This window comes from Anolis sagrei, chromosome 6 (genome assembly GCF_037176765.1).
Source record: "Anolis sagrei isolate rAnoSag1 chromosome 6, rAnoSag1.mat, whole genome shotgun sequence".
Lineage (NCBI taxonomy): Eukaryota > Metazoa > Chordata > Lepidosauria > Squamata > Dactyloidae > Anolis > Anolis sagrei.
Genome location: NC_090026.1, coordinates 7820848 through 7844417, shown reverse-complemented (window position 1 = coordinate 7844417; position 23570 = coordinate 7820848). Strand labels below are relative to the sequence as shown.

General features: G+C 46.0%; 1 protein-coding gene across 1 annotated transcript in view; it reads right to left on the bottom strand.

The window, feature by feature from the left end:
* Positions 1 to 997: 997 nt before the first annotated feature.
* TGM1 (transglutaminase 1) overlaps positions 998 to 23570 on the bottom strand; it is a 66787-nt gene continuing 44214 nt past the window's right edge. Inside the window, exons 4-15 of the mRNA XM_060779967.2 lie at positions 22377 to 22622; positions 17652 to 17770; positions 15979 to 16086; positions 11365 to 11539; positions 9038 to 9176; positions 8728 to 8831; positions 6928 to 7016; positions 6604 to 6757; positions 4737 to 5018; positions 4104 to 4264; positions 3594 to 3730; positions 998 to 2544 (exon numbers count right to left, since the gene is read on the bottom strand). Of these exons, the coding sequence (XP_060635950.2) occupies positions 2199 to 2544; positions 3594 to 3730; positions 4104 to 4264; positions 4737 to 5018; positions 6604 to 6757; positions 6928 to 7016; positions 8728 to 8831; positions 9038 to 9176; positions 11365 to 11539; positions 15979 to 16086; positions 17652 to 17770; positions 22377 to 22622 (2060 nt within the window). The 3' untranslated portion in view covers positions 998 to 2198. The remainder of the gene's footprint in view (positions 2545 to 3593; positions 3731 to 4103; positions 4265 to 4736; positions 5019 to 6603; positions 6758 to 6927; positions 7017 to 8727; positions 8832 to 9037; positions 9177 to 11364; positions 11540 to 15978; positions 16087 to 17651; positions 17771 to 22376; positions 22623 to 23570) is intronic.

The following is a 23570-nucleotide window of genomic DNA, read 5'->3' as shown; positions in this document are numbered from 1 at the left end:
GCGAAAAACAAAATCACAGAAGTTATTTGGCTTTGTTCGTTTCCACATTTGTTTCAAAAGCAGCCTGTCCTCTTGCTGTTCCCTCTTGGCTGGTGACGAGGATGCCTCCCGCACCTCTGTTTGGCTCAATTTGGTCCATTTAAAAATAATAATCAATTAATTCCTTTTCAGTGCTCGTCAAAGAAGTGTGTGGTACATTTTCAACATTGCAAAACAATATGTAAAAAATATTTTTTCCTTATCTTTGCAGTGGTATTAGTCTTCCTTTAGCAGTTTCTTCTCCCACTTTTTTTGTTTCAGGATAGTTCCTGAAATGCACACCTTTACACAATATTAACTTTACCAAATTACATGCCAGAGGAGGAGAAAAGAAAGTGACCAATACTAACAGTAATAAGTCCAGCATCCTTGGTGAACAAAGTGGCAAAAATCGCAAATCTTTTGTCTTGTTCATACTGCCCAATTATAGAACTATGATTCCACTTTAATTGCTATGATGACATGCTATGGACACCTGGGATTTGTAGTTTTCTCTTAATGCCTCCCAGAATTCTATAGGATGCAAGCTGCAGTAATTAGTGGACTCATAGTGCTATAACTAGATAGTGTGAAAGAACCCTTGGAGAGAAGGGGTGCATCTACACTGGAGAATGAATGCAATTTATTGTATTGTCGAAGGCTTTCATGGCTGGAATCACTGGGTTGTTGCAGGTTTTTTCGGGCTATATGGCCATGGTCTAGAGGCATTCTCTCCTGACGTTTCGCCTGCATCTATGGCAAGCATCCTGGATGGAGGATGCTTGCCATAGATGCAGGCGAAACGTCAGGAGAAAATGCCTCTAGACCATGGCCATATAGCCCGAAAAAACCTACAACAACCCAATGCATTGTCGAAGGCTTTCATGGCTGGAATCACTAGGTTCTTGTAGGTTTTTTCAGGCTATAGGGCCATGTTCTAGAGGCATTTCTCCTGACGTTTCGCCTGCATCTATGGCAAGCATCCTCAGAGGTAGTGAGGATGCTACCTCTGAGGATGCTTGCCCTCACTACCTCTGAGGATGCTTGCCATAGATGCAGGCGAAACGTCAGGAGAAATGCCTCTAGAACATGGCCCTATAGCCCGAAAAAACCTACAAGAACCCAATGCAATTTATTTATTTACGAAATTTATACAACATTAATTTGACACCACGTTAACTGCCATGGCTCAAAGTGGTGGAATCGTGGGAGTGGTAGTTTTGGAAAGTCTTTGGCCTTCTTTTCCAAAGAGTGCTCATCAAGCTACAAGTCCCAGAATCCCATAGTATTGAGTCATGGCAATTAAAGTGCTTTCAAACTGATTTAATCCTACAATGTAGACGGCCCCAAGGGAAAAAAAGTTGGAAAGACTTTATAAAAGGTAAAGAAATACAGCAAAATGACAACTTCTTTCCTTGGAGGTTTCTGTTTTCATCCAAAATGAAAGGTAACATATGTTCAAATGAGGCTCAGAGTCAAAAAACAAAACATCTCAGTGAAGCAAATAGCATCGGACGATGGAGACATGAAGGTGCGGTCATTGGCAACCAAAGGGATATGTATAATTATTGGCAGTGATGATACAGAAGATGCAAAATCTTGACAATGTGTGAAAATGGTGCATTGAGAACGAAGGAGTGACAAGTAGCGTGATTCGTGTGCGGACAGATAAGGTGGCCAAAGAGGGATGGATGGAACAGTTGGACACAAGGTGCCAGGAGGTCATAGCATCTAAAATATAGACTATAGTAAGTAAAATATCTACTAGGGGAAACTATAGTAGAAAAAATGTAGAAAAAGATGTGAGATCATGGAAGAAGGCAGGGAATAGTGACGAATGGACAGGCACTTAAGAGATTTGAGATAATAACTGTGAAGTTTCTTGCCCCCGTTGCTGTCACTGTGGGTCGATGTCTCTGGCATCATGCAGAGTAAAATAGTAGGTAAAATATATGAAAAAGGATAGGTGAGAAGAGCCAAGATCATGGAAGACAGCAGAGAACAGATGGAGTGACCACAACTGTGGAATGAATGGACGGAGTGCATTTTCGGGACCCTCGTCTCTACTGCTGAGTTGGTATCTTCCCCACACAGCCCTCTTTTACTGCCCCTTTTCCCCTAACCCTCCCTTATTGACAGCATCATGTAAATTACACAGTACATGATCTCTAAGATGGGGCTCAGACCGGTCGCGCTGTCCGTCCGGTTCTCCGAGTGGCCGGTGACCCACGGCTATTGGCAGGCTGCCTGGCAGGAGAGCCCCGGGTCGGAGCAGGGGAAGCCCTAGCCGGAGCGGGAGAGCCTCTGGACACGGCAGGAGAACCCCGGCGTCGGGCGGGAGAACCTCGGGTGGATGCCGGGGAGGCCGACGGTCCGGGTGGAGGGCCCTGTGTGACATTGACCGTCAGCACCCCATGGACCTGGGAGAGCTGAGGGCTGTCCAGGCTGGCAACCAGTTGGCGCTGGCCAGCACGGAGCGGAGTGAAGGTCTGTCGCAGCGTCACCGTCTGGTGAGGTCCAATATTCCTGAAAGAAGGAGGGCAGAGTGTGAAGACACAGGTAGAATCTAACCTTGACCTCATCACACTTTAAATCTGGTTGCTGCCTCCTACAGAATACTGGGGTTTGTAGTTTAGGGGGGAGCCTTTAATAGCCTCACTAAACTACAAACCCCAGAATTCTGCATGATGAAGCAACCAAATTTAAAGTGGATTCATTCTCTAGTGTGATGAAGTTGGTGAAGTTTCCTTCTCAGAAAGGTTTTAAGGAAGAGGCTGAATGGTTATCTATAGGGAGGACTTTGATTACATGTTCCTTTATGGCAGGGGGGTTCTGGCTCTGCCTGCCTGCCTTCCCTCTCTCCCTCCCTCCTTTCTTCCTTTCAGTAGTTGCACTAGATGGCCCTTGGATATTTCCAATGCTATAAATCTGTCTGTCTGTCTGTCCATCTGTCCATCTGTCCATCTGTCCATCTATCCATCTATCTATCTATTATAAATCTATCTATCCATCTGCCCATCAATCCATCCATCCATCCATCCATGCATCCTTCCATCCATCCATCCATCCATCCATCCATCCTTCCATCCATCCTTCCTTCCTTCCTTCCTTCCATCCATCCATCATTCCATCCTTCCATCCATCCATCCATCCATCCATCCATCCATCCTTCCATCCTTCCATCCATCCATCCATCCATCCATCCATCCATCCATCCATCCATCCTTCCATCCTTCCATCCATCCATCCATCCATCCTTCCATCCATCCATCCATCCATCCATCCTTCCATCCATCCATCCATCCATCCATCCATCCTTCCTTCCTTCCTTCCTTCCTTCCTTCCTTCCTTCCTTCCATCCATCCATCCATCCATCCAATAAATCTGTCTGTCTATCTGTCCGCCCACCCACCCAAACATCATCTTTTGGGTATGGGGTCATTGGTTGGAATGAACCATTCGGAGGGGGTTTCTACCCAAGTTTTGGTGGTCACGATAGGAATTAGGAAGACTTAAGGAATTAAGGGCTACAGCTGAGCTTTGTGATGGACAGCATTTCGAAGAGGATCACTCACCCCACGGTCATTGTGTTGGGGGTGGAAAGCCCTGACCCCTCCATGTGGAAGACGGCGTTGGTGAGCGTCACGCCCAATGGGTTCTTGAAGACAATCTGGACTTGGGTTTCACATCCAACGATCGCTGGGCCCATCAGCTGGAGAGGGAGGAAGCCGGAGAGAAAAGAATGAGCAAGACCATGAGAGAGACCCTCACATAGAAACATGTCTTCCAACATATCCACAGTGATTTGTCCTGTGGATATGGGTTTAAATGGTGAAAATGTGGTATATAGAGGACAGAGCTTTTCCCCTCAGTTTCAGCAGCTGAAGGGGGAAAAGGAAGGGGCCTGAGGCTATTAGGAATGGTGGGAGATGAAGTCCAAAATACCTGGAGGGCCCAAGTTTGCTCATGCCTGGGCTACCATATTGTACTGATAGGATCTAGTCCACCGTTTCTACAGCCTCAATGTCTCCCCAAAGGCCACCACCTCATCATCCAGGTCTCAAACCCCCGCATTTGTGTCATACCGTGAGGGTGAGGTCCGGTGTGCGGAGGCGGAAAGTATGCTCTTTGGCGATGACCTGTCCAGTCTCGGCTACTTTTCCTGAGATGCTCAGCTTCATGGCCCCTTGGTCCACCAGGTGTTTCTTGTACTCTGGGTAAGAGACCACCATGGGGACATCCTGGTCTGGAAGGAGGAAAGGCAGGATGGGATGAGTACAAAAATGCACCACGACAGGGCAACAACATTAATACTTTCACTCTTCATGAACTACACAAGGCCTGTTGCAAGAGGACATCTACAACCTTCACTGGTATGATTGGTGAAGACACAAAACAGAGTTGAAGTCCAAAACACCTGGAGGGCCAAAGTTGGTCCAAGTCTGGTGTAGATCCAACCTAAATATCATGTTTCTAAGCTGGCAATTTCTTCCTTCATGTGCTACACAAGGCCTGTTGCAAGAGGACATCTACAACCTTCACTGGCATGATTGGTGAAGACACAAAACAGAGTTGAAGTCCAAAACACCCGGAAGGCCAAAGTTGGCCCACGCCAGGTGTAGATCCATCCCCAAGTCTCATGTTTCTAAGGTGGCATCTCAGAGCTTGGGATGCTCCTGACCTGGCAACCCCACCTAGAGGTATTCATAAAGCCTTACCTCCACCCGCTGGCACCTGGACTTGCCGACGTTCCTCCTTGAACCGCTTGCCCGTGACGCCTGTGTAGTACATGACGGCCACAAAGAGGTTGAGGGAGACGTTGCGAGGCATGGAGCTCCGGTTCTTCAGGTTGACCCGCAAGGAGATGTCCTGGCCAGTGTAGGCCTCATCGGTTTCCACGCTCACTGAGATATCCTTTCCCAATTCTTTGTCGGCATAGATGTGGGCCTTGGTGCCATGCTTGGCAGCGGTTTCTACTGCTTTGCGCTCTTCTGGGGATCCTGGTGGGAGGACCAGAAGGTTAAAGAGAGGACTATCTTGCTGGCAGTCATAGGGAAGGTCGCAAAAGTGGCATGAGTGAAAGAGATTCAGTATGAATATTGACCAAGGAAGAGAACCAAGATGGTAAATGTTATGGAAATCAAGACCAACACGAAATGGTTGAAGGAGTTTAGGCTTGAGACATGAAAGCCAACTTTAGACACCTGAAAAGCTATGGAAGAAGGAACAAGATCTTTTCTTTTGGTTGAGCATATCCTCCCACATTTCAGAGACGAAACCTGGTATACCTGTGACCAAGCAACATCAAAGTCTGGCTAAATGGCAAAGGTAAGAACACATAAGCTAGGAGAAGCTGCAGCAGTTTGCTTTTGCCCAAGTCTAGTAGGAAGGGCGAGATGTTGCCCTCTTCTCTCTTCTTTTACAATTTGAACTCAGTTTGCACCCTTATGTGTTACATCACAAACCATCCTTTCCAAAGTCATAATTCAAAGGAGATCATAGAATCATGGAGTTGGAAGAGACCTCATGGGCCATCCAGTCCAACCCCATTCTGCCAAGAAGCAGGAAAATCACATTCAAAGCACCCCTGACAGATGGCCATCCAGCCTCTGTTTAAAGGCCTCCAAAGAAGGAGCCTCCACCACACTCTGGGGCAGAGAGTTCCACTGCTGAACAGCTCTCACAGTCAGAAAGTTCTTCCTCATGTTGAGGTGGAATCTCCTTTCCTAGTCCCCAGCAGAAAACAAGCTTTCTCCCTCCTCTCTATGACTTCACATATTTACACATGACCATCATCATGTCTCCTCTCAACCTTCCCTTCTTCGAGCTAAACATGCCCAACTCTTTAAGCCACTCCTCATAGGGCTTGTTCATATTTTGAGTTGCCTTCCTCTGGACACATTCCAGCTTAGAGTCAACATCTCCCTTCAATTGTGGCGCCCAGAATTGGACACAGTGTGAGTCCAGGTGTGGTCTGACCAAGGCAGCATAGAAGGGTAGCACGACTTCCCTGGATCTAGACACTAGATTCCTATTGATGCAGGCCAAAATCCCATTGGCTTTTTGAGCCACTGCATGACATTCCTGGCTCATGTTTCCTTCCTCCCCTTCCCCATTTGTGGAATGTCGAGGGTGGACATTCTGTGGAATGTCCAAGCCAACTATTCACCTTCTAACAAAGGATTCTCCCAGGCAGTAAGAAGCCAGACCTTGAAAACTGCAAGGCCATTAAATGCTAATCAAAGTGGCCAATTGAAACATCCACACCTACCTCAAACAGACAAGAGTTCTTTCTCTCACCCTGGACATTCCACAGATATATAAACCCCATTTTCCTAGTTTCCAACAGACCTCCCAACCTCTGAGGATGTCTGCCATAGATGCAGGCAAAAAGTAAGGAGAGAATGCTTCTGGAACATGGCCATACAGCCCGGAAAACACACAACAACCTAGTGATTCTGGCCATGAAAGCTTTCGACAATACATAGAACGAATAGGATTAATTTTGGGTTTGGGGGAGGGATGGGAGTTCAAGGTGTGTGCAACTACGCCCATCCTTTTCTGTTTCTCCACTCCGTAACATACCTTCTGGATGTTTGTAGATGGCAGTGATGTCCTGACGATGGTTGGAGCCCACCGATTTGGTGCTGATCAAGTGGCCGATGGCTTTCTCCTCCACGTAGACGATCTTGAAACTCCCATCGGACTGGCGCTGCCAGTAGACCTTGTCGCTGTTCACCTGGGGAGACAAACCATCAGAGATATAGAGGGAACCCAAAACATTCCTAAAGAGAACACTTCTCTGGGCATTTGCAGGTCCTCCAGTGCAATTCTATGGTCAACCATCACAGAGTTACAATGGAGGACTTAATGGTGATATCAACAGACATAAAACCTATACAGACGTACCTCAGCAAAACAGAAGGAGGCATCGTATTTCATGTAGACCAACCCGTTCTTGATGGCCTCAACAGAGCAGGGTCCGCAACAGAAGATACCTGGAGGGGAGAAGGAAGGAAAGTTTTAGATAGATAGATAGATAGATCAATGTTTCCCAACCTGGGGGTTGGGACCTCTGGGGAGGGGTCGTGAGGGGGTGTCAGAGGGGTCACCAAACACCATCGGAAAACACAATATTTTCTGTTGTTCATGGGGGTTCTGTGTGGGAAGTTTGGCCCAATTCTATCGTTGGTGGGGTTCAGAATGTTCTTTGATTGGTGAACTACAAATCCCAGCAACTACAACTCTGAAGTATCAAGGTCTATTTTCCCCAAATTCCACCAGTGTCCACATTTGGGCATATTGAGTATCCGTGTCAAGTTTGGTCCAGATCCATCCTTGTTTGAGTCCATGGTGCTCTCTGGATGTAGGTGAACTACAACTTCAAAACTCAAGGTATACTTGGTTGGTCATGGAAGTTCTGGGTGCCAGTATACTTCTAGTATATTTGGTTGGTCATGGAAGTTCTGTGTGCCAAGTTTGGTTCAATTCTATCAGTGGTGGAGTTCAGAATGCTCTTTGATTGTAGTCATATTGGAGGTCCTAGAGGCTACATTTCTAATCAGATCTATTAAGAATCAAATCTAGAAAAATCAATTATAAATGGCCTTGGGACTAATGGGAGGTAGAATCCAAAATTATAGAGAATTTTTTGAGGTTACAATTTAAATTTATCTGGATGACTTTTACCAACTCTGATTGTGCGTAAGGATGGATTTGGTGGGACCAGAATGAAGGTCTAAGTCAGTGGTCCTCAACCTGTGGGTCCCCAGAGGCTTTGGCCTTCAACTCCCAGAAATCCTAACAGCTGGTAACAACTGGCTGGGATTTCTGGGAGTTGAAGGCCAAAACACCTGGGGACCCAAAGGTTGAGGACCACTGACCTAGAACTTAATTCTGGCCCCACCAAATCCATCCTTACCCACTGGTCTAGGTATAAGTCAACAATATTTATAGGGTCAAATGCAGGCATGGGCCAACTTGGGCCCTCCAGGTGTTTTGGACTTCAACTCCCACAATTCCTAACAGCCTACCGGCTGTTAGGAATTGTAGGAGTTGAAGTCCAAAACACCTGGAGGGCCCAAGTTGGCCCATGCCTTGTCTAATGGGATCTTATTGACCCTTGCTGCAATACTAACCTTGGCCACTAGGAGTGCTAGTGAACTAGTAAACAACCCAACCATGGTTCTCAAAGGTCACCAGATGCTTTGAACTTCATCTTTCAGAATCCCTGACTATTGACCATGTCAGATGAGGCTTTTGGGGAACTGAAATCCCCAAACAACTGGGTAAACAAAGGCTGAGAACCACCAGTTAATGTGGAAGTTACTACAGTGGCTAGAGATCCAGTATCTCTTCTGAAAGAGAGTTGGAAGAGACCTCATGGGCTAAAAGTCCAACCCCATTCTGCCAAGATGCAGGAAAAGCACATTCAAAGCACCTTCAACAAATGGCCATCCAGCCTCTGTTTCAAAGCCTCCAAAGAAGAAGTCTCCACCACACTCCGAGGCAGAGAGTTCCACTGCTGAACAGATCCCACAGTTAGGAAGGTCTTCCTAATATTCAGGTGGAGTCTCCTTTCCTGTAGTTTGAAGCCATCTCTCCATTGCATCCTAGTCTCCAGGGCAGCGGAAAACGAGCTTGCTCCCTTATGTTTGTACATCACCATTGCTACATTTTGTTTTGAATAGGAATCTCCCTTTGACTTACCACTACTGGACTCTTGAGGAGTGGCGTCCACCACCTGCCAGCCATCAAATCCCGAAGGAAGATCAGGCCGCGTCATCCAGCAGTCGTTCCAAACGTGGAAATTCCTGCATCAGGACAAGGAAAGCGTGGATTTTGGGTTAGATGGCAACCGTCTCAAATCTGAGCTTGATCCCTTGGTGCTACAAAAGTACAATTGTGTAGCCCCAAACCAAGTGAATCAACGGGATTGGACTGATGTATCCAATCCTCATTGATTCTGGTAAGGTCCAATAGTCCTTCTTTGGAGAAATATAAGTCCTTATTTCCTTACCAGACAGAGTCCGCATTGAGGTGCTCCAGGGGCTTCATGTTCTCGTCAAAGTAGATGTCCATGGTGAGGCTGACGTCCGTGTCATGAGCCGAATTGTAGTTGGTGACCGTTCGCGTGGCAATGCCCAGGCACCGCAGCACTGGAGGGAAAGCAGGAGCATCTCAACCAAAAGGCACTCTCGTGTTCTGTTGCAGAATCTCATAAAATATCTGCCATTTCATATATTTATTATTTACCAGCTGTACCTACCATGCGTCGCTGTGGCCAATCTTCCCTCCCTCTTTCTCTCCTTCTTTCTTTCTCTCCTCCTTTCTTTCTCTCCTTCCTTCCTTCCTTCCTTCCTTGCTTCTTTCTTTCCTTCCTTCCTTCCTTCCTTCCTTCCTTCCTTCCTTCCTTCCTTCCTTCCTTCCTTCCTTCCTCCCTCCCTCCCTTCCTTTTTTTCTTTCCTTCTCTCCTTCTTTCTCTTTCTCTTCCCTTCCCCCCACCCTTTTCTTTCCCTTCCACTTTCTCTCCTTTCTTTCTTCTCTACCTATTCTTGGGCTGAAACTCCCAGCAGTCCTCCTGATCAATCTACTTCCTACCTACCTACCTCTCTCTATCTCATCTATCTATCTTATCTATCTGGAGGATTGTGCATTGAACCAGCAGATTTTTTTCTGCCCAAAAAGATGTCCAATTGCTGCCAAATTGGAGGAAAGTCTGAGGCTGAACAACACACATATATACTACACAATAAAGGCAGCCACGGTTCTGAGTTTGCAAGATCTGAGCAGTTCCGCTGAGCTCTTGGAGTCTTTTGTTCATAGCATTGCCATGGGGCTGTGGGTTAAATTCTTGTGCTGCTGAACTGAAGGTCAGCTGTTCGAATCCGCGAGACGGGATGAGCCCTAGCCCTAGCTCCTGCCAATCTAAGATAAAGGTTTTCTCCTGACATTAAGTCCAGTCGTGTTCGACTCTGGAGGTTGGTGCTCTTTTCTAAGCCGAAGAGCCAGCCTTGTCCATAGACATCTCCAAAGTCATGTGGCTGGCATGACTGCATGGAATGTCGTTACCTTCCCGCTGGAGCGGTACCTATTGATCTACTCACATTTGCATGTTTTTGAACTGCTAGGTTGGCAGAAGCTGGGTCTAACAGTGGGAGCTCAAGCCACTCCCCGGATTTGAACCTGCGACCTTTGGGTCAGCAAGTTCAGCAGCTCAGTGCTTTAACCCACTGTGTCACTAAGGGCTCCCCTGCCAATCTAGCAGTTCGAAAACATGCAAATGTGAGTAGATCAATAGGTACTGCCTCAGCAGGAAAGGCAAAAGATGCTCCATGCAGTCATGCTATCCAGACGACAAGAAGGTGTCTACGGAAATGGAAACGAGCACCTCCCTCACAGCTGGAGATGAGCGTCACCTCCAGAAGCCGGAAATGAAAGGAGAAGCCTTTGCCTTTGTCTGTGTTATTTGTGTGTCACTGTATTTCATTGCAACAAGGCACTGAATGCTTGCCTGTGTGCCTGCTTATATATGCCATAATCCGCTCTGAGTTCCCTCGGGGAGGATGAAGGAATATAAATAAAGTGTTATCATTATTATTTGATACACAGCAAGGTTAGTACTCAGCAAACAAGATCACTATGCTGGCTTTTGTATTCGATCGCACGTCGGACACTTCCGAAGTGTCTAGGACTGTGTGACGTATCGGTCAATAATGTGTGCAGATCCAAGTAGGGTGGCCTTTTGCGGTGGATAGATGGTAATTTTGTCAGTGCTGATTGTTTTTAAATGCAGGCCAGGGTCTTTAGGCACTGCACCCAGTGTGCTGAACACCACTGGGACCACTTTGATAATGTGTGCAGATCTGAGTAGGGTGGCCTTTTGCAGCGGATAGATGATAATTTTGTCAGCACCGATTGTTTTTAAGTGCAGGCCAAGGTCTTTAGGCACTGCGCCCACTTTGATGGGATTGTGCCAGAGTTTTTGCAGTTCTGTCTTTAAATCCTCATATCGTGGAAGCTTTTTCAGACTTTTCCAGCTATTATTATTATTATTATTATTATTATTATTATTATTATTTACTACCAAGATGAGAACACAAGGCAACAACAAGGCTTCACTCTTTTTACTTCTCTTTAGTCCAGGCATGGGCAAACTTGGGCCCTCCGGGTGTTTTGGACTTCAACTCCCACAATTCCTAACAGCCTATCGGCTGTTAGGAATTGTGGGAGTTGAAGTCCAAAACACCCGGAGGGCCCAAGTTTGCCCATACCTGCTTTAGTCCTTCTATTCTACTCCACTTTTCTCCATCTCCTCTCCATCTCATTGCCCCGAATGGTGGCTACCTGTGGTCACAACGCCAGCAAAGACCCAGCACTGCCCATAGAGGACAGGGTAGCCGGTCTTGAGATACTTGAGAAGGATGTCTCGGCTGCCCACCCAGGCCGAAGGGTTGGTGCCTCGGGAATAATCCCCATTCCAGTTCCCGACCAGCACTCCGTTGTCATCCAGGGAGTTCACCTAATGCAGGAGAGGGAGAAAATCAGTCAGTGCCGTTTGCAACTAGTAAAATAAAATCATAGAGGTGGAAGAAACCCCAAAGATCACCCATTCCAACCCCATTTTGCCATGTAGGAAAATACATTCAAGCAACAGGTGGTCATCCATCCTCTGCTTAAAAACCTCTAGATGTGGTATTGCCCCAACTTTATTTTCCATTTTCACCGCTATGATATTTAATCTTGTTGACAGGAAGCTTCTCACCGGAGTGGAAATAATCTATTGGACAGATTGCAAGCTGTTTAACCTCAGCAGACTGAAAGCCAAAACCAAGGTTACAACAACATCTGTTATAGAACTTCAATATGCTGGTGACAACATTGTCTGTGCTCATTCAGAAGAAGACCTACAAGCCACTCTAAACACCTTCGCAGAAGCATACGAAATGCTCGGCCTGTCATTGAACATTGAGAAAACCAAAGTGCTCTTCCAGCAGTCACCAGCCAGTATATATCAGGTATGGGCAAACTTTGGCCCTTTAAGTCCAAAACATCTGGAGGGCCAGAGCTTGTTCATGCCTGATATATATGGTAGCAATTATTCATTTCCAAAATGTGAGCTGTGATGACACTGAAGCCATACAGCACCATTTAAATATGGAAAGGAGAGATGTGGCAATAGGACTAGAAGGGGAGGAAGCCGACCCTAGTTCCCATCAAAACCAAGGTTACAACAACATCTGTTATAGAACACCAATATGCTGATGACAACATCATCTGTGCACATTCAGAAGAAGACCTACAAGCCACTCTAAACACCTTTGCAGAAGCATACGAGAAGCTCGGCCTGTCATCGAACATCGAGAAAACCAGAGCTCTTCCAGCAGTCACCAGCCAATCCCTCTGCAATGCCAGAGATACACCTTAACGGTGTAACATTAGAAAATGTTGACCATTTCCGCTCCCTTGGCAGCCACCTCTCCACAAAAGTCAAGACTGACACTGAAAAACAACAGTGCCTGAGCTCTGCGAGTGCAGCATTTTTCCTAATGAAGCAGAGAGTGTTTGAGGACCGGGACATCCATAGGGAGACCAAGGTGCTTATTTATAAAGCTATTGTCCTCCTATCTCTGTTATATGTTTGTGAAACGTGGACTGTCTACAGTTGTCACATTCAACTCCTGGAACGATTCCATCCGCGTTGCCTTTCCAACATCATCCTTCTCCTACTCTTTATCTCTCCAATGCCAGAAATACAGCTTAATGGTGTAACATTAAAAATGTTGACCATTTCCGCTCCCTTGGCAGCCACCTCTCCACAAAAGTCAAGACTGACACTGAAAAACAACAGTGCCTGAGCTCTGCGAGTGCAGCATTTTTCCTAATGAAGCAGAGAGAGTTTGAGGACCGCGGCATTAGTAGGGATACCAAGGTGCTTGTTTATAAATCTATTGTCCTCCCAACCCTGCTATATGCCTGTGAAACGTGGACTATCTACAGACGTCACATGCAACTCCTGGAACAATTCCATCGGCGCTGCCTCAGGGTTACCAAGGTGTTTGTTTATAAAGCTATTGTCCTCTCAATCCAGCTATACGCCTGCAAGACATGGACTATCTACAGACTTCACATGCAACTCCTGGAACGATTCCATCAGGGCTGCCTCAGGGAAATCCTGCAAATCTCTTGGGAAGACAAGCAGACAAATGTCAACATGCTGGAAGAAGCAAAGACCACCAGCATTGAAGTGATGGTCCTCCACCATCAACTCCGCTGGACCAGCCATGTTGTCCAGATGCCCAGCCACTGTCTCCCAAAGCAGTTGCTCTACTCCAAACTCAAGAACGGAAAACGGAACTTTTATCCCTCTAATCTACTGTATATCCCAAGTGGCCAAGAACGGATTTGTTCTCAGACTTGAATCTCCTATCAGTCTCCGCTGACTGAAAACACTTCTGTTCACTGGCTCATTAATTTCTGCAGCTGGACCAGCGCCGAGCCTTTCTCAGGCTCAAGGCCTTGGGAACCCTCTGGTAGCAATCCAGGCCAAAGGAACACACCATCATCCCCAAACCCTTCAGGAACATTCCCATCAGAAGAGTCACTTTGAACATGAACCACATTGCCCCTCTCTGCATATAGAATCATAGAATCATTGAATCAAAGAGTTGGAAGAGACCTCATGGGCCATCCAATCCAACCCCATTCTGCAAAGAAGCAGGGAAATCACATTCAAATCACCCCTGACAGATGGCCATCCAGCCTCTGTTTAAAAGCCTCCAAAGAAGGAGCGTCCACCACACTCCGGGGCAGAGAGTTCCACAACTGAACAGCTCTCACAGTCAGAAAGTTCTTCCTAATGTTCAGATGGAATCTCCTTTACTGTAGTTTGAACCCATTGTTCCACGTCCTAGTCTCCAGGGGAGCAGAAAATAAGCTTGCTCCCTCCTCCCTGAGTTCCACTCACATATTTATACATGGCCTTCATTATGTCTCCTCTCATCCTTCTCTTCTTCAGGCTAAACATGCCCAGCTCTTTAAGCCACTCCTCATAGGGCTTGTTCCGTGTCCTAGTCTCCAGGGCAGCAGAAAACAAGCTTGTTCCCTCCTCCTCCCTATGACTTCCTCTCACATATTTATACATGGCCCTCTCAGCCTTCTCTTCTTCAGTCTAAACATGCCCAGCTCTTTAAGCCACTCCTCATAGGGTTTGTTCTCCATACCCTTGATCGTATTAGTTGCCCTCCTCTGGATACATTCAGCTTGTTAACATCTCCCTTCAATTGTGATGCCCAGAATTAAACACAGTATCATCATCATTAAGACACATGAACCTCATTGTCACTCCCATCATCCAGAGTACCCTGATCATTTGACACAATTACAGGCTGAACTCCAACAATAAGTATATATCAGGTATGGGCAAACTTTGGCCCTTTAAGTCCAAAACATCTGGAGGGCCAAAGCTTGTTCATGCCTGATATACGTATATGGTAGCAATGATTCATTTCCAAAATGTGAGCTGTGATGACACCAAAGCCATACAGTGCCATTTAAATATGGAAAGGAGAGATGTGGCAATAGGACTAGATGGGGGAGGAAGCCAATCCAGGATCAAGGAAAGGAAAGCTGACAGGGAATGCATAGGAAGCCAATCAGGGAGGGATGTTCTCTTTCTCAATACAGGAAGGCAGCTGCTGCAATTTACCGGCGGCAAGCTGAAAACACACTACGCCAAGACTGATTAAATATTCCTATATGGATCTTTTCCATCTCTGGAACTCCCAACCAAATGGGGAAACAACAAAGCAGGATGAGCCAGTCGTACAAGTTTGGGTTTCCTTTCCAGATCTGTATGTGTTAGTTAGATGATATTGGCTAATGTATATACTTCTCAAATATGTAAAGGACTTAAGGCCATCCTCTGGTGCATAATCATTCTGGGGACACGTTCCCCATGACCTTAATCGACCTTATTTCTGGCAAAGCATGGACAAAGTAGTTAATTTAGAATCATAGAATCATAAAGTTTGAAGAGACCTTGTGGGCCATCCAGTCCTACCCCTTTCTGCCAAGGCACAAACCCTCAAGGACTTGAGCGTTAATCAAACAAAGCACGTCACCATGAAATAACAAGGCACTTAATTCAGGAATCTATCCAAAGCAAGGCATCCGGGAACCTGAGACGAGATCTTGACCTAATTCCAACATTGCTTCGTCGGGCTACAGATTCTGTACTTGACACTTGTATCCCTCTAATCGACTGAACATGAACCACATTGTCTCTCTCTGCATCTAGAGCAAGCTCATAATAGAATCATAGAGTTCGAAGAGATCTCATGGGCCATCCAGTCCAACCCCTTTCTACCAAGAAGCAGGAAAATCTGTTCAAAGCACCCCCAACAGATGGCCATCCAGGCTCCGTTTAAAAGCCTCCAAAGAAGGAGCCTCCACCACACTCTGGTGCAGAGAATTCCTCTGCTGAACAGCTCTCACAGTCAGAAAGTTCTTCCTCATGTTCAGGTGGAATCTCCTTTCTTGTAGTTTGAGCCATTGTTCCGTGTCCTAGTCTCCAGGGAAGCAGAAAACAAGCTTGCTCCCTCCTCCCTATGACTTCCTCTCCTCATAGGGCTTGTCCTCCAGACCCTTGATCATTTTAGTCTCCCTCCTCTGGACACATTCCAGCTTGTCAATATCTCTCTTCAATTGTGGTGTCCAGAATTGGACACAGTATTCCATATATTTAAAAATATATCATCTCTAGATGGCAAAGATAGTGTAGATTCCTTGGTAGGATTGGAGATGACTTGTGTTTGAAGTCTTTTTCAGTCCTTAAGGCAGCTATTCTCTTGGATAAGCCTACCTCGCAAGGTTGGCATGTTGACAGAAAGGATGCAAGATTGGGAGAAAGCAGAAGGAGAAAACACATTAAGAAAATGAGGTCCCAGAGCTGTAACTCACCATGGCAGAGACAACGCGGGAGACCATGATGGGGTCTCCACGACTCGCATGAGGCATCCCACGCTGGTCCAGCATGAAGAGGCAGGCATCTAAGATCCCGTGGTCAAACTGCAGGCAAGAAAGAAGGTATAATTTAGGATCTGCACAAGAGATTTTACACCTTTGATGCAGGACCGGCCTCATTTTTAGGTAAAGGGAGACTCTTCCCAGTAAGTTTAGGCAAATGCAAACTGCTGCCACATCTCCGAGACTGTGTGCAATTACTCATTAATAATTTTTGTCATTTTGTCCACACATTGATGTTGCTTGTTTTGGTTTCCATCTGTAAAATGTTGGAGAATAGGGAATTTGAACCTTGGTCTCCAAAAGCTGTAATCCAATACTGAAATTCCTGGCTTTGAAGGTGGGAATACAACAAACAAATAACAAACAAACAAAACTTTGTTTAATGTATTGTCAAAGGCTTTCATGGCCGGAATCATTGGGTTGTTGTAGGTTTTTTCGGGCTATATGGCCATGGTCTAGAGGCATTCTCTCCTGACGTTTCGCCTGCATCTATGGAAAGCATCCTCAGAGGCAGTGAGGTCTGTTGGAACTAGGAAAAAGGGTTTATATATCTGTGGAATGACCAGGGTGGGACAAAGGACTCTTGTCTGCTGGAGCTAGGTGTGAATGTTTCAACTGACCACCTTGATTAGCATATAATGGTCTGACAGACCCTGGAGCAAACTTTTGTTGTTAAAAAGGCCGGGCCGAGGCAAGTGCAACTGGAATACCTTTCCAATTGTCAAATAAAGCCTGTGAGTGCATCTACACCAGGCATGGGCAAACTTTGGCCCTCCAGGTACTTTGGACTCCAACTCCCACAGTTCCTAACAGCCTCAGGTCCCTTCCCTTTTCCCTCTCAGCTGCTTAAGCATTGAGCCATTAAGTCCAGGCTTGAGCAAACTTGGGCCCTCCAAGTGTTTTGGACTTCAGTGGCCTCAGTGTTAGTTTGCCTCAGTGTGGGAGAGGCATCAGTCTGAGAGAACCCTCAGTGTGAGAATGCCTCAGTGGTAAAAGGCCTCAGTGTGAGGTAGGCCTCGGTATGAGTAAGCCTGGTGTGTGAAGCTTAAGTGGCTGAGGAGGAAAAGGAAAGGGCCTGAGGTTGTTAGGAATTGTGGGAGTTGGAGTCCAAAACACCTGGAGGGCCAAAGTTAGCCCATGCCTAATCTACACTGTTGAATTAATACACTCTAAAAGCAATGGCACAACTCTATGGAGTTGTAGTTTGACAAGGCACCAGCACTCTTTGGCAGAGATGGCGAAAGGCCTTGGAAAACTATAGCTCCCAAGATTCGATAGGCTTGAGTTATGGCATTTAAAGTGGTGTCAAACTGCACTAATTTGATAGTGTAGATCAAGAATAAGCAAACTTGAGCTGTCCAGGTGTTTTGGACTTCAACTCCCACAATAGGATGGATGTTAGGAATTGTGGAAGTCCAAAACACCTGGAGGGCTGAAGTTTGATCATGCCTGGTGTAGATGCAGCCTAAGTTGAAGAAACTGCATTGAAGACAGATTCAATTGCCATTCCACTCTGAAGAAAGAGAATTCTTATGTTTAATCTAATTTCCTTTCCTCTCCAAGACTCTGATTCTTCTTTTCTGCGCCCCAAATGACAGAAAACCTACCTGGGCGTAATTCCACGTTCGTTCCCCGATCTGACTTTCTGTCCCATAGTAGATCCTTCCAGATTCGTTCAGTACATATTCGTCTAGCCAACTGGTCTTCTCCAGGTAAACAGGATCATCTAAGAGCAGGAGAGAAAGGGTGGAGCTTTAGGGTGTTTCTTAAATGTTCTACACCAGTGGTTGTCAACCTGGGGTCCCCAGATGTTTTGGCCTTCAACTCACAGAAATCCTAACAGCTGGTAAATTGGCTGGGATTTCTGGGAGTTGTAGGCCAAAACACCTGGGGACCCACAGGTTGAGAACCTCTGATCTACACATTCAGCAACGGAGATGCCTTTAACTCTCCTATACAATCAAGGAATACTTTAGTATGCTATTTGTTGGATAGGGTCTCTTTTGGATAGCCACAGATTGGAAATGGCTTGAAGTCACACAACAAGAACAATGCAAAAAGAACCATTTCCATAGCATTGAGCCATAGCATCAAACAGCATTTGTGCTACAGTGTGTGGATCAGGCGTGGCAAACTTGGCTCCTCCAGGTGTTTTGGACTTCAACACCTACAATTCCTAAGTACCAGCTGTTACGAATTGTGGGTGTTGACATCCAAAACACCTGGGAGGCCCAAGTTTGCCCAGGCCTGGTGAAGATGCAATAGTTGTTCTTGTGTTGTTCCTGTTGTGTGCCTTCAATGGACAGTGTAGATTCCTATAATGCAGACTGAACTGCACTTACATCTGCATTATATGGGTCTACATGGGGGACGCCTGGCTTGACAGCAGTACATGAGAAAAAGATCTTTGGAGACCTCGTGAACAGCAAGTTAAACATGAGCCAACGATGTCATGCAGCACCAAAAGAAGCCAATTGAAGAGAGATCTCAACAAACTGGAATGTGTCAAGAGGAGGGCGGCTAAAACGGTAAAGGGTCTGGAGGACAAGCCCTATGAGGAGCGGCTTAAAGAGCTGGGCATGTTTAGCCTGCAGAAGAAAAGGCTGAGAGGAGACATGATGAGGGCCATGTATTAGGGGAAGTCATAGTGAGGAGTGCCTAGCATCAATAGGAGTATAGGGTCTAGATCCAGGGAAGTCATGCTACCCATGCTCTATTCTGCCTTGGTTAGACCACACCTGGAATCACACTGTGTCCAATTCTGGGCACCACAATTAAAGGGAGAATATTGACAAGCTGGAATGTGTCCAGAGGAGGGCGATTCAAAGGATCGAGTGTGTGGAGAACAAGCCCTATGAGGAGCGGCTTAAAGACTGGGCATGTTTAGCCTGAAGAAGAGAAGGCTGAGAAGAATCATGATGAGGGTCATGGATAAAGATGTGAGGGGAAGTCATAGGGAGGAGGGATCAAGCTTGTTTTCTGCTGCCCTGGAGATTAGGACGCAAACATGGGCTTCAAACTACAAGAAAGGAGATTCCCATCTGAACATTAGGAAGAACTTCCTGACTGTGAGAGCTGTTCAGTAGTGGAACTCTCTGCCCCAGAGTGTAGTGGAGGCTCCTTCTTGGAAGCTTTTGAACAGAGGCAGGGTGGCCATCTGGGCTCTACAATTGAAGGGAGAATATTGACAAGCTGGAATTAGGGTGACTCAAAGGATCAAGGGTGTGGAGAACAAGCCCTATGAGGATCGGCTGAAAGAGCTGGACATGTTTAGCTTGCAGAAGAGAAAGCTGAGAGGAGACATGATGAGGGCCATGGATCAAGATGTGAGGGGAAGTCACAGGGAGGAGGGAGCATGCTTGTTTTCTGCTGCACTGGAGATGAGGACGTAATGGAACAATGGCTTCAAACTACAACAAAGGAGATTCCATCTGAACCTTAGGAAGAACTTCCTGACTGTGAGAGGAAGCTGTTCAGCAGTGGAACTCTCTGCTCCTGAGTATGGTGGAGGCTCTTTCTTTGGAGACTTTTAAGCAGAGGCTGGATGGCCATCTGTCAGGGATGCTTTGAATGCAATTTTCCAGAAAGGGGTTGGACTGGACGGTCCACGAGGTGTCTTCCAACTCAATGATACTATGATTCTATACACTGACCATATAATGCAATTCAAACTGTACTATTTACGAGTGTAGATACTGTCTAAGTCACCTGGGATTCTTTAATGAGGTCTAAATTGAACAAATAAATGAGCAGATAAATTATTATCATTTGTTCTCCCGAGACTGCTAGTTTGACTTTTCCACCTCGCTTCTTGGCCAAGAGATTTCATTTCTTTTGTGATTTCAATTCCATCGCTTTTCCGCCCAAGATAAAAGGTTTCCTTTCCCACCCGAACACTCCTGATCTTTTGCATGTTTCCTCCGTCGGAGGTCAGGAAGGAAGCTGAGACTGGAAGCAAAGGACAAAAAAGCAACCCAGCCTCACCTCCTGGTCCTTTCCAGGGAAAACAAAGCCTTGCCTTTCAAAGAAAGCAATGTTGACATTCTTCCCCAAGGTACGGTATTTTGTGCAACGAGACAGGTAATGACCCATCCCTCTGACCAGAACTTGACTGTACAATCATGAGAAATGCCTAGCAAAGTGCATTTCTAGGTCGTAGAGCTCATCCTAAAGTTCAGACTAAAACCCAGAGCGGGATACTGAGCTTTGTGTCATGGGACAGGTGATGACCTATCCCTCTGACCTGAACTTGACTGTACAATCATGAGAAATGCCTAGCCAAGTGCATTTCTAGATCACAGAACTCGCTCTAAAGTTCAGACTAAAACCCGGAGCGGATACAGCATCCCATCCCAGAGCGGGATACTGAGCTTTGTGCCATGGGGCAGGTGATGACCTATTCCTCTGACCTGAACTTGACTGTACAATCATGAGAAATGCCTAGCCAAGTGCATTTCTAGATCACAGAGCTCACTCGAAAGTTCAGACTAAAACCCGGAGCGGATACAGCATCCCATCCCAGAGCGGGATACTGAGCTTTGTGCCATGGGGCAGGTGATGACCTATTCCTCTGACCTGAACTTGACTGTACAATCATGAGAAATGCCTAGCAAAGTGCATTTCTAGATCACAGAGCTCACTGTAAAGTTCAGACTAAAACCCGGAACAGATACAGCATTCCATCCCAGAGCGGGATACTGAGCTTTGTGCCATGGGGCAGGTGATGACCTATTCCTCTGACCTGAACTTGAATGTACAATCATGAAAAATGGCTAGCAAAGTGCATTTCTAGATCACAGAGCTCACTCTAAAGTTCAGACTAAAACCCGGAGCGGATACAGCATCCCATCCCAGAGCGGGATACTGAGCTTTGTGCCATGGGGCAGGTGATGACCTATTCCTCTGACCTGAACTTGACTGTACAATCATGAGAAATGCCTAGCCAAGTGCATTTCTAGATCACAGAGCTCACTCTAAAATTCAGACTAAAACCCGGAGCAGATACAGCATCACATACCATTGAGATCAGGCTAGCCTCCACTCTGCAAGCCTTCCGGACTCAATTGAAGACATGGCTTTTTAGACAAGCCTTGGACCATGTTTAGAAACCCTTACTGAACATATTCGAGGGCGAAGAAATAATATCACCTTGCACTTTATGAGATTGATATTGTTTGCAGTTTGTTTTATATTCCTACGTTTTATTGATTTTTAACCAGTAGGGTTTATGATGTTATGTCGCTTGTTATTGCTTTTGTGTTATTGTTTGTGCACTTGTTGTATTTTGTGTGTTTGCACCTTGCATGCTTTATGAGCTGCCCCAAGTCTCTTTGGGAGAATCATAGAATCCTTGAGTTGGAAGAGACCTCATGGACCATCCTGTCCAACCCCCTCCAAGAAGCAGGAAAATCTCATTCAAAGCACTCCTGACAGATGGCCATCCAGCCTCTGTTTAAAAGTCTCCAAAGAAGGAGCCTCTACCACACCACAGATGGTGGCAGGGTATAAATAATAATAATAATAATAATAATAATAATAATAATAATAATAATTGTATTGTCGAAGGTTTTCATGGCTGGAATCACTGGGTTGTTGTAGATTTTTTTGGGCTATTCTCCCCTTACGTTTCGCCTGCATCTATGGCAAGCATCCTCAAGATGCAGGCGAAACGTCAGGAGAGAATGCCTCTAGAACATGGCCATATTGCCCGAAAAAACCTACAACAACCCATTATTATTATTATTATTATTATTATTATTATTATTGGAGCCCCCGGTGTGGACTTTAACTAACCGGTGGTGCAGTGAATTAAATCCCTGTGCCAGCAGGACTGAAGACTGACAGGCTAAACGTTTGAATCTGGGGAGAGCACGGATGAGCTCCCTCTATCAGCTCCAGCTCCTCATGCGAGGACATGAGAGAAGCCTCCCACAAGGATGTTGTTCATTCGTTCAGTCATCTCCGACTCTTCGTGACCTCATGAACCAGCCCACGCCAGAGTTCCCTGTCAGCCGTCACCATCCCCAGCTCCTTCAAGGTCAGTCCAGTCACTTCAAGGATGCCATCTATCCATCTTGCCCTTGGTCAGCCCCTCTTCCTTTTGCCTTCCACTTTTTTTATCAACCCACAAGGATGATAAAACATCAAAAACATCTGGCCGTCCCCTGGGCAACGTCCTTGCAGATGGCCAATTCTCTCACACCAGAAGCGACTTGCAGTTTCTCGAGTCGCTCCAGACATGACAAAAATATTATTATTATTATTATTATTATTATTATTATTATTATTATTATTATTAAATAGCCTCATCACTTTCCTGTTGGGGTACTCACCAGGGCACCATGGGTTGAAGAGGATGTAGATCTCATAGCGAGGATCGAACGGCGCCTGATACTCGCCCGCTGTGCTCCGTGTCTTGATGCTGAACTGGTACTTCCCAATCACCGCATCGGGCGAGGTGTTGACTCGGAGAGTCATGGTGTTGGTGCCGGTGTCTTTCAACTCTGCTGACCAGCCCAACTCAGAGCTTCCCAGGGGCACCAAAATGTGTGTCTTCTTGGCGACCTGTGGGTTGGGACCTGCCAAAGAAACAAGACATTAAGAGGCCGGCGGAGACAGGACGGAACTTCTTCCACATTCCTTATAATGCAGATAGAAATGCATCAGTAGGTGACCTTGGCCAGGTGCCATGAAGAACAAAACAGATAAAGAAGTTCCCAGAATCACCTTCAGTGGTTCTCAACCTTCCTAATGCCGCGACCCCTTAATACAGTTCCTCATGTGGTGGTGACCCCCGACAATAAAATTACTTCCGTTGCTACTTCATAACTGTAATTTTGCTATTGTTATGAATCGTAATGTAAATATCTGATATCCAGGGTGTATTTTCATTCACTGGATCAATGTGGGCACAAATGCCTGATACACCCAAATCTGAATACTGGTGGGGTTGGGGGGAATCATTTGTCATTTGGGAGTTGTAGTTTCTGGGATTTATAGTTCAGCCACAATTAAAGAGCATCCTGAACTCCACCAATGATGGAATTGAACCAAATTTGGCACACGTAACTCGCATGAACAAGAGAAAATACTGGCAGGGTTTGGTGGGCATTGACCTTGAGTTTTGGAGTTCTAGTTCACCTACATCCAGAGAGCACTGATGTATCTGGACCAAACTTGGCATGAATACTCAATATGCCTAAATGTGGACACTGGTGCGGTTTGGGGAGGATAGACCTTGACATTTGGGAGTTGTAGTGGCTGGGATTTATAGTTCACCTACAATCAAAGAGCATTCTGAACTCCACCAATGATGGAATTGAGCCAAGCTTCCCACACGGAACCCCCATGACCAACAGAAAATATTGTGTTTTCTAATTGTCTTTGGTGACCCCTCTGACACCCCCTCACAACCCCCCCAGGGTTGAGAAACACTGATCTGAAACAACTTGAAGGACACAACAACAACAACCACAACAACAACAAACTCTAGTCTGGCCTAATATTCTGAGGGAGCCTGAATAGCC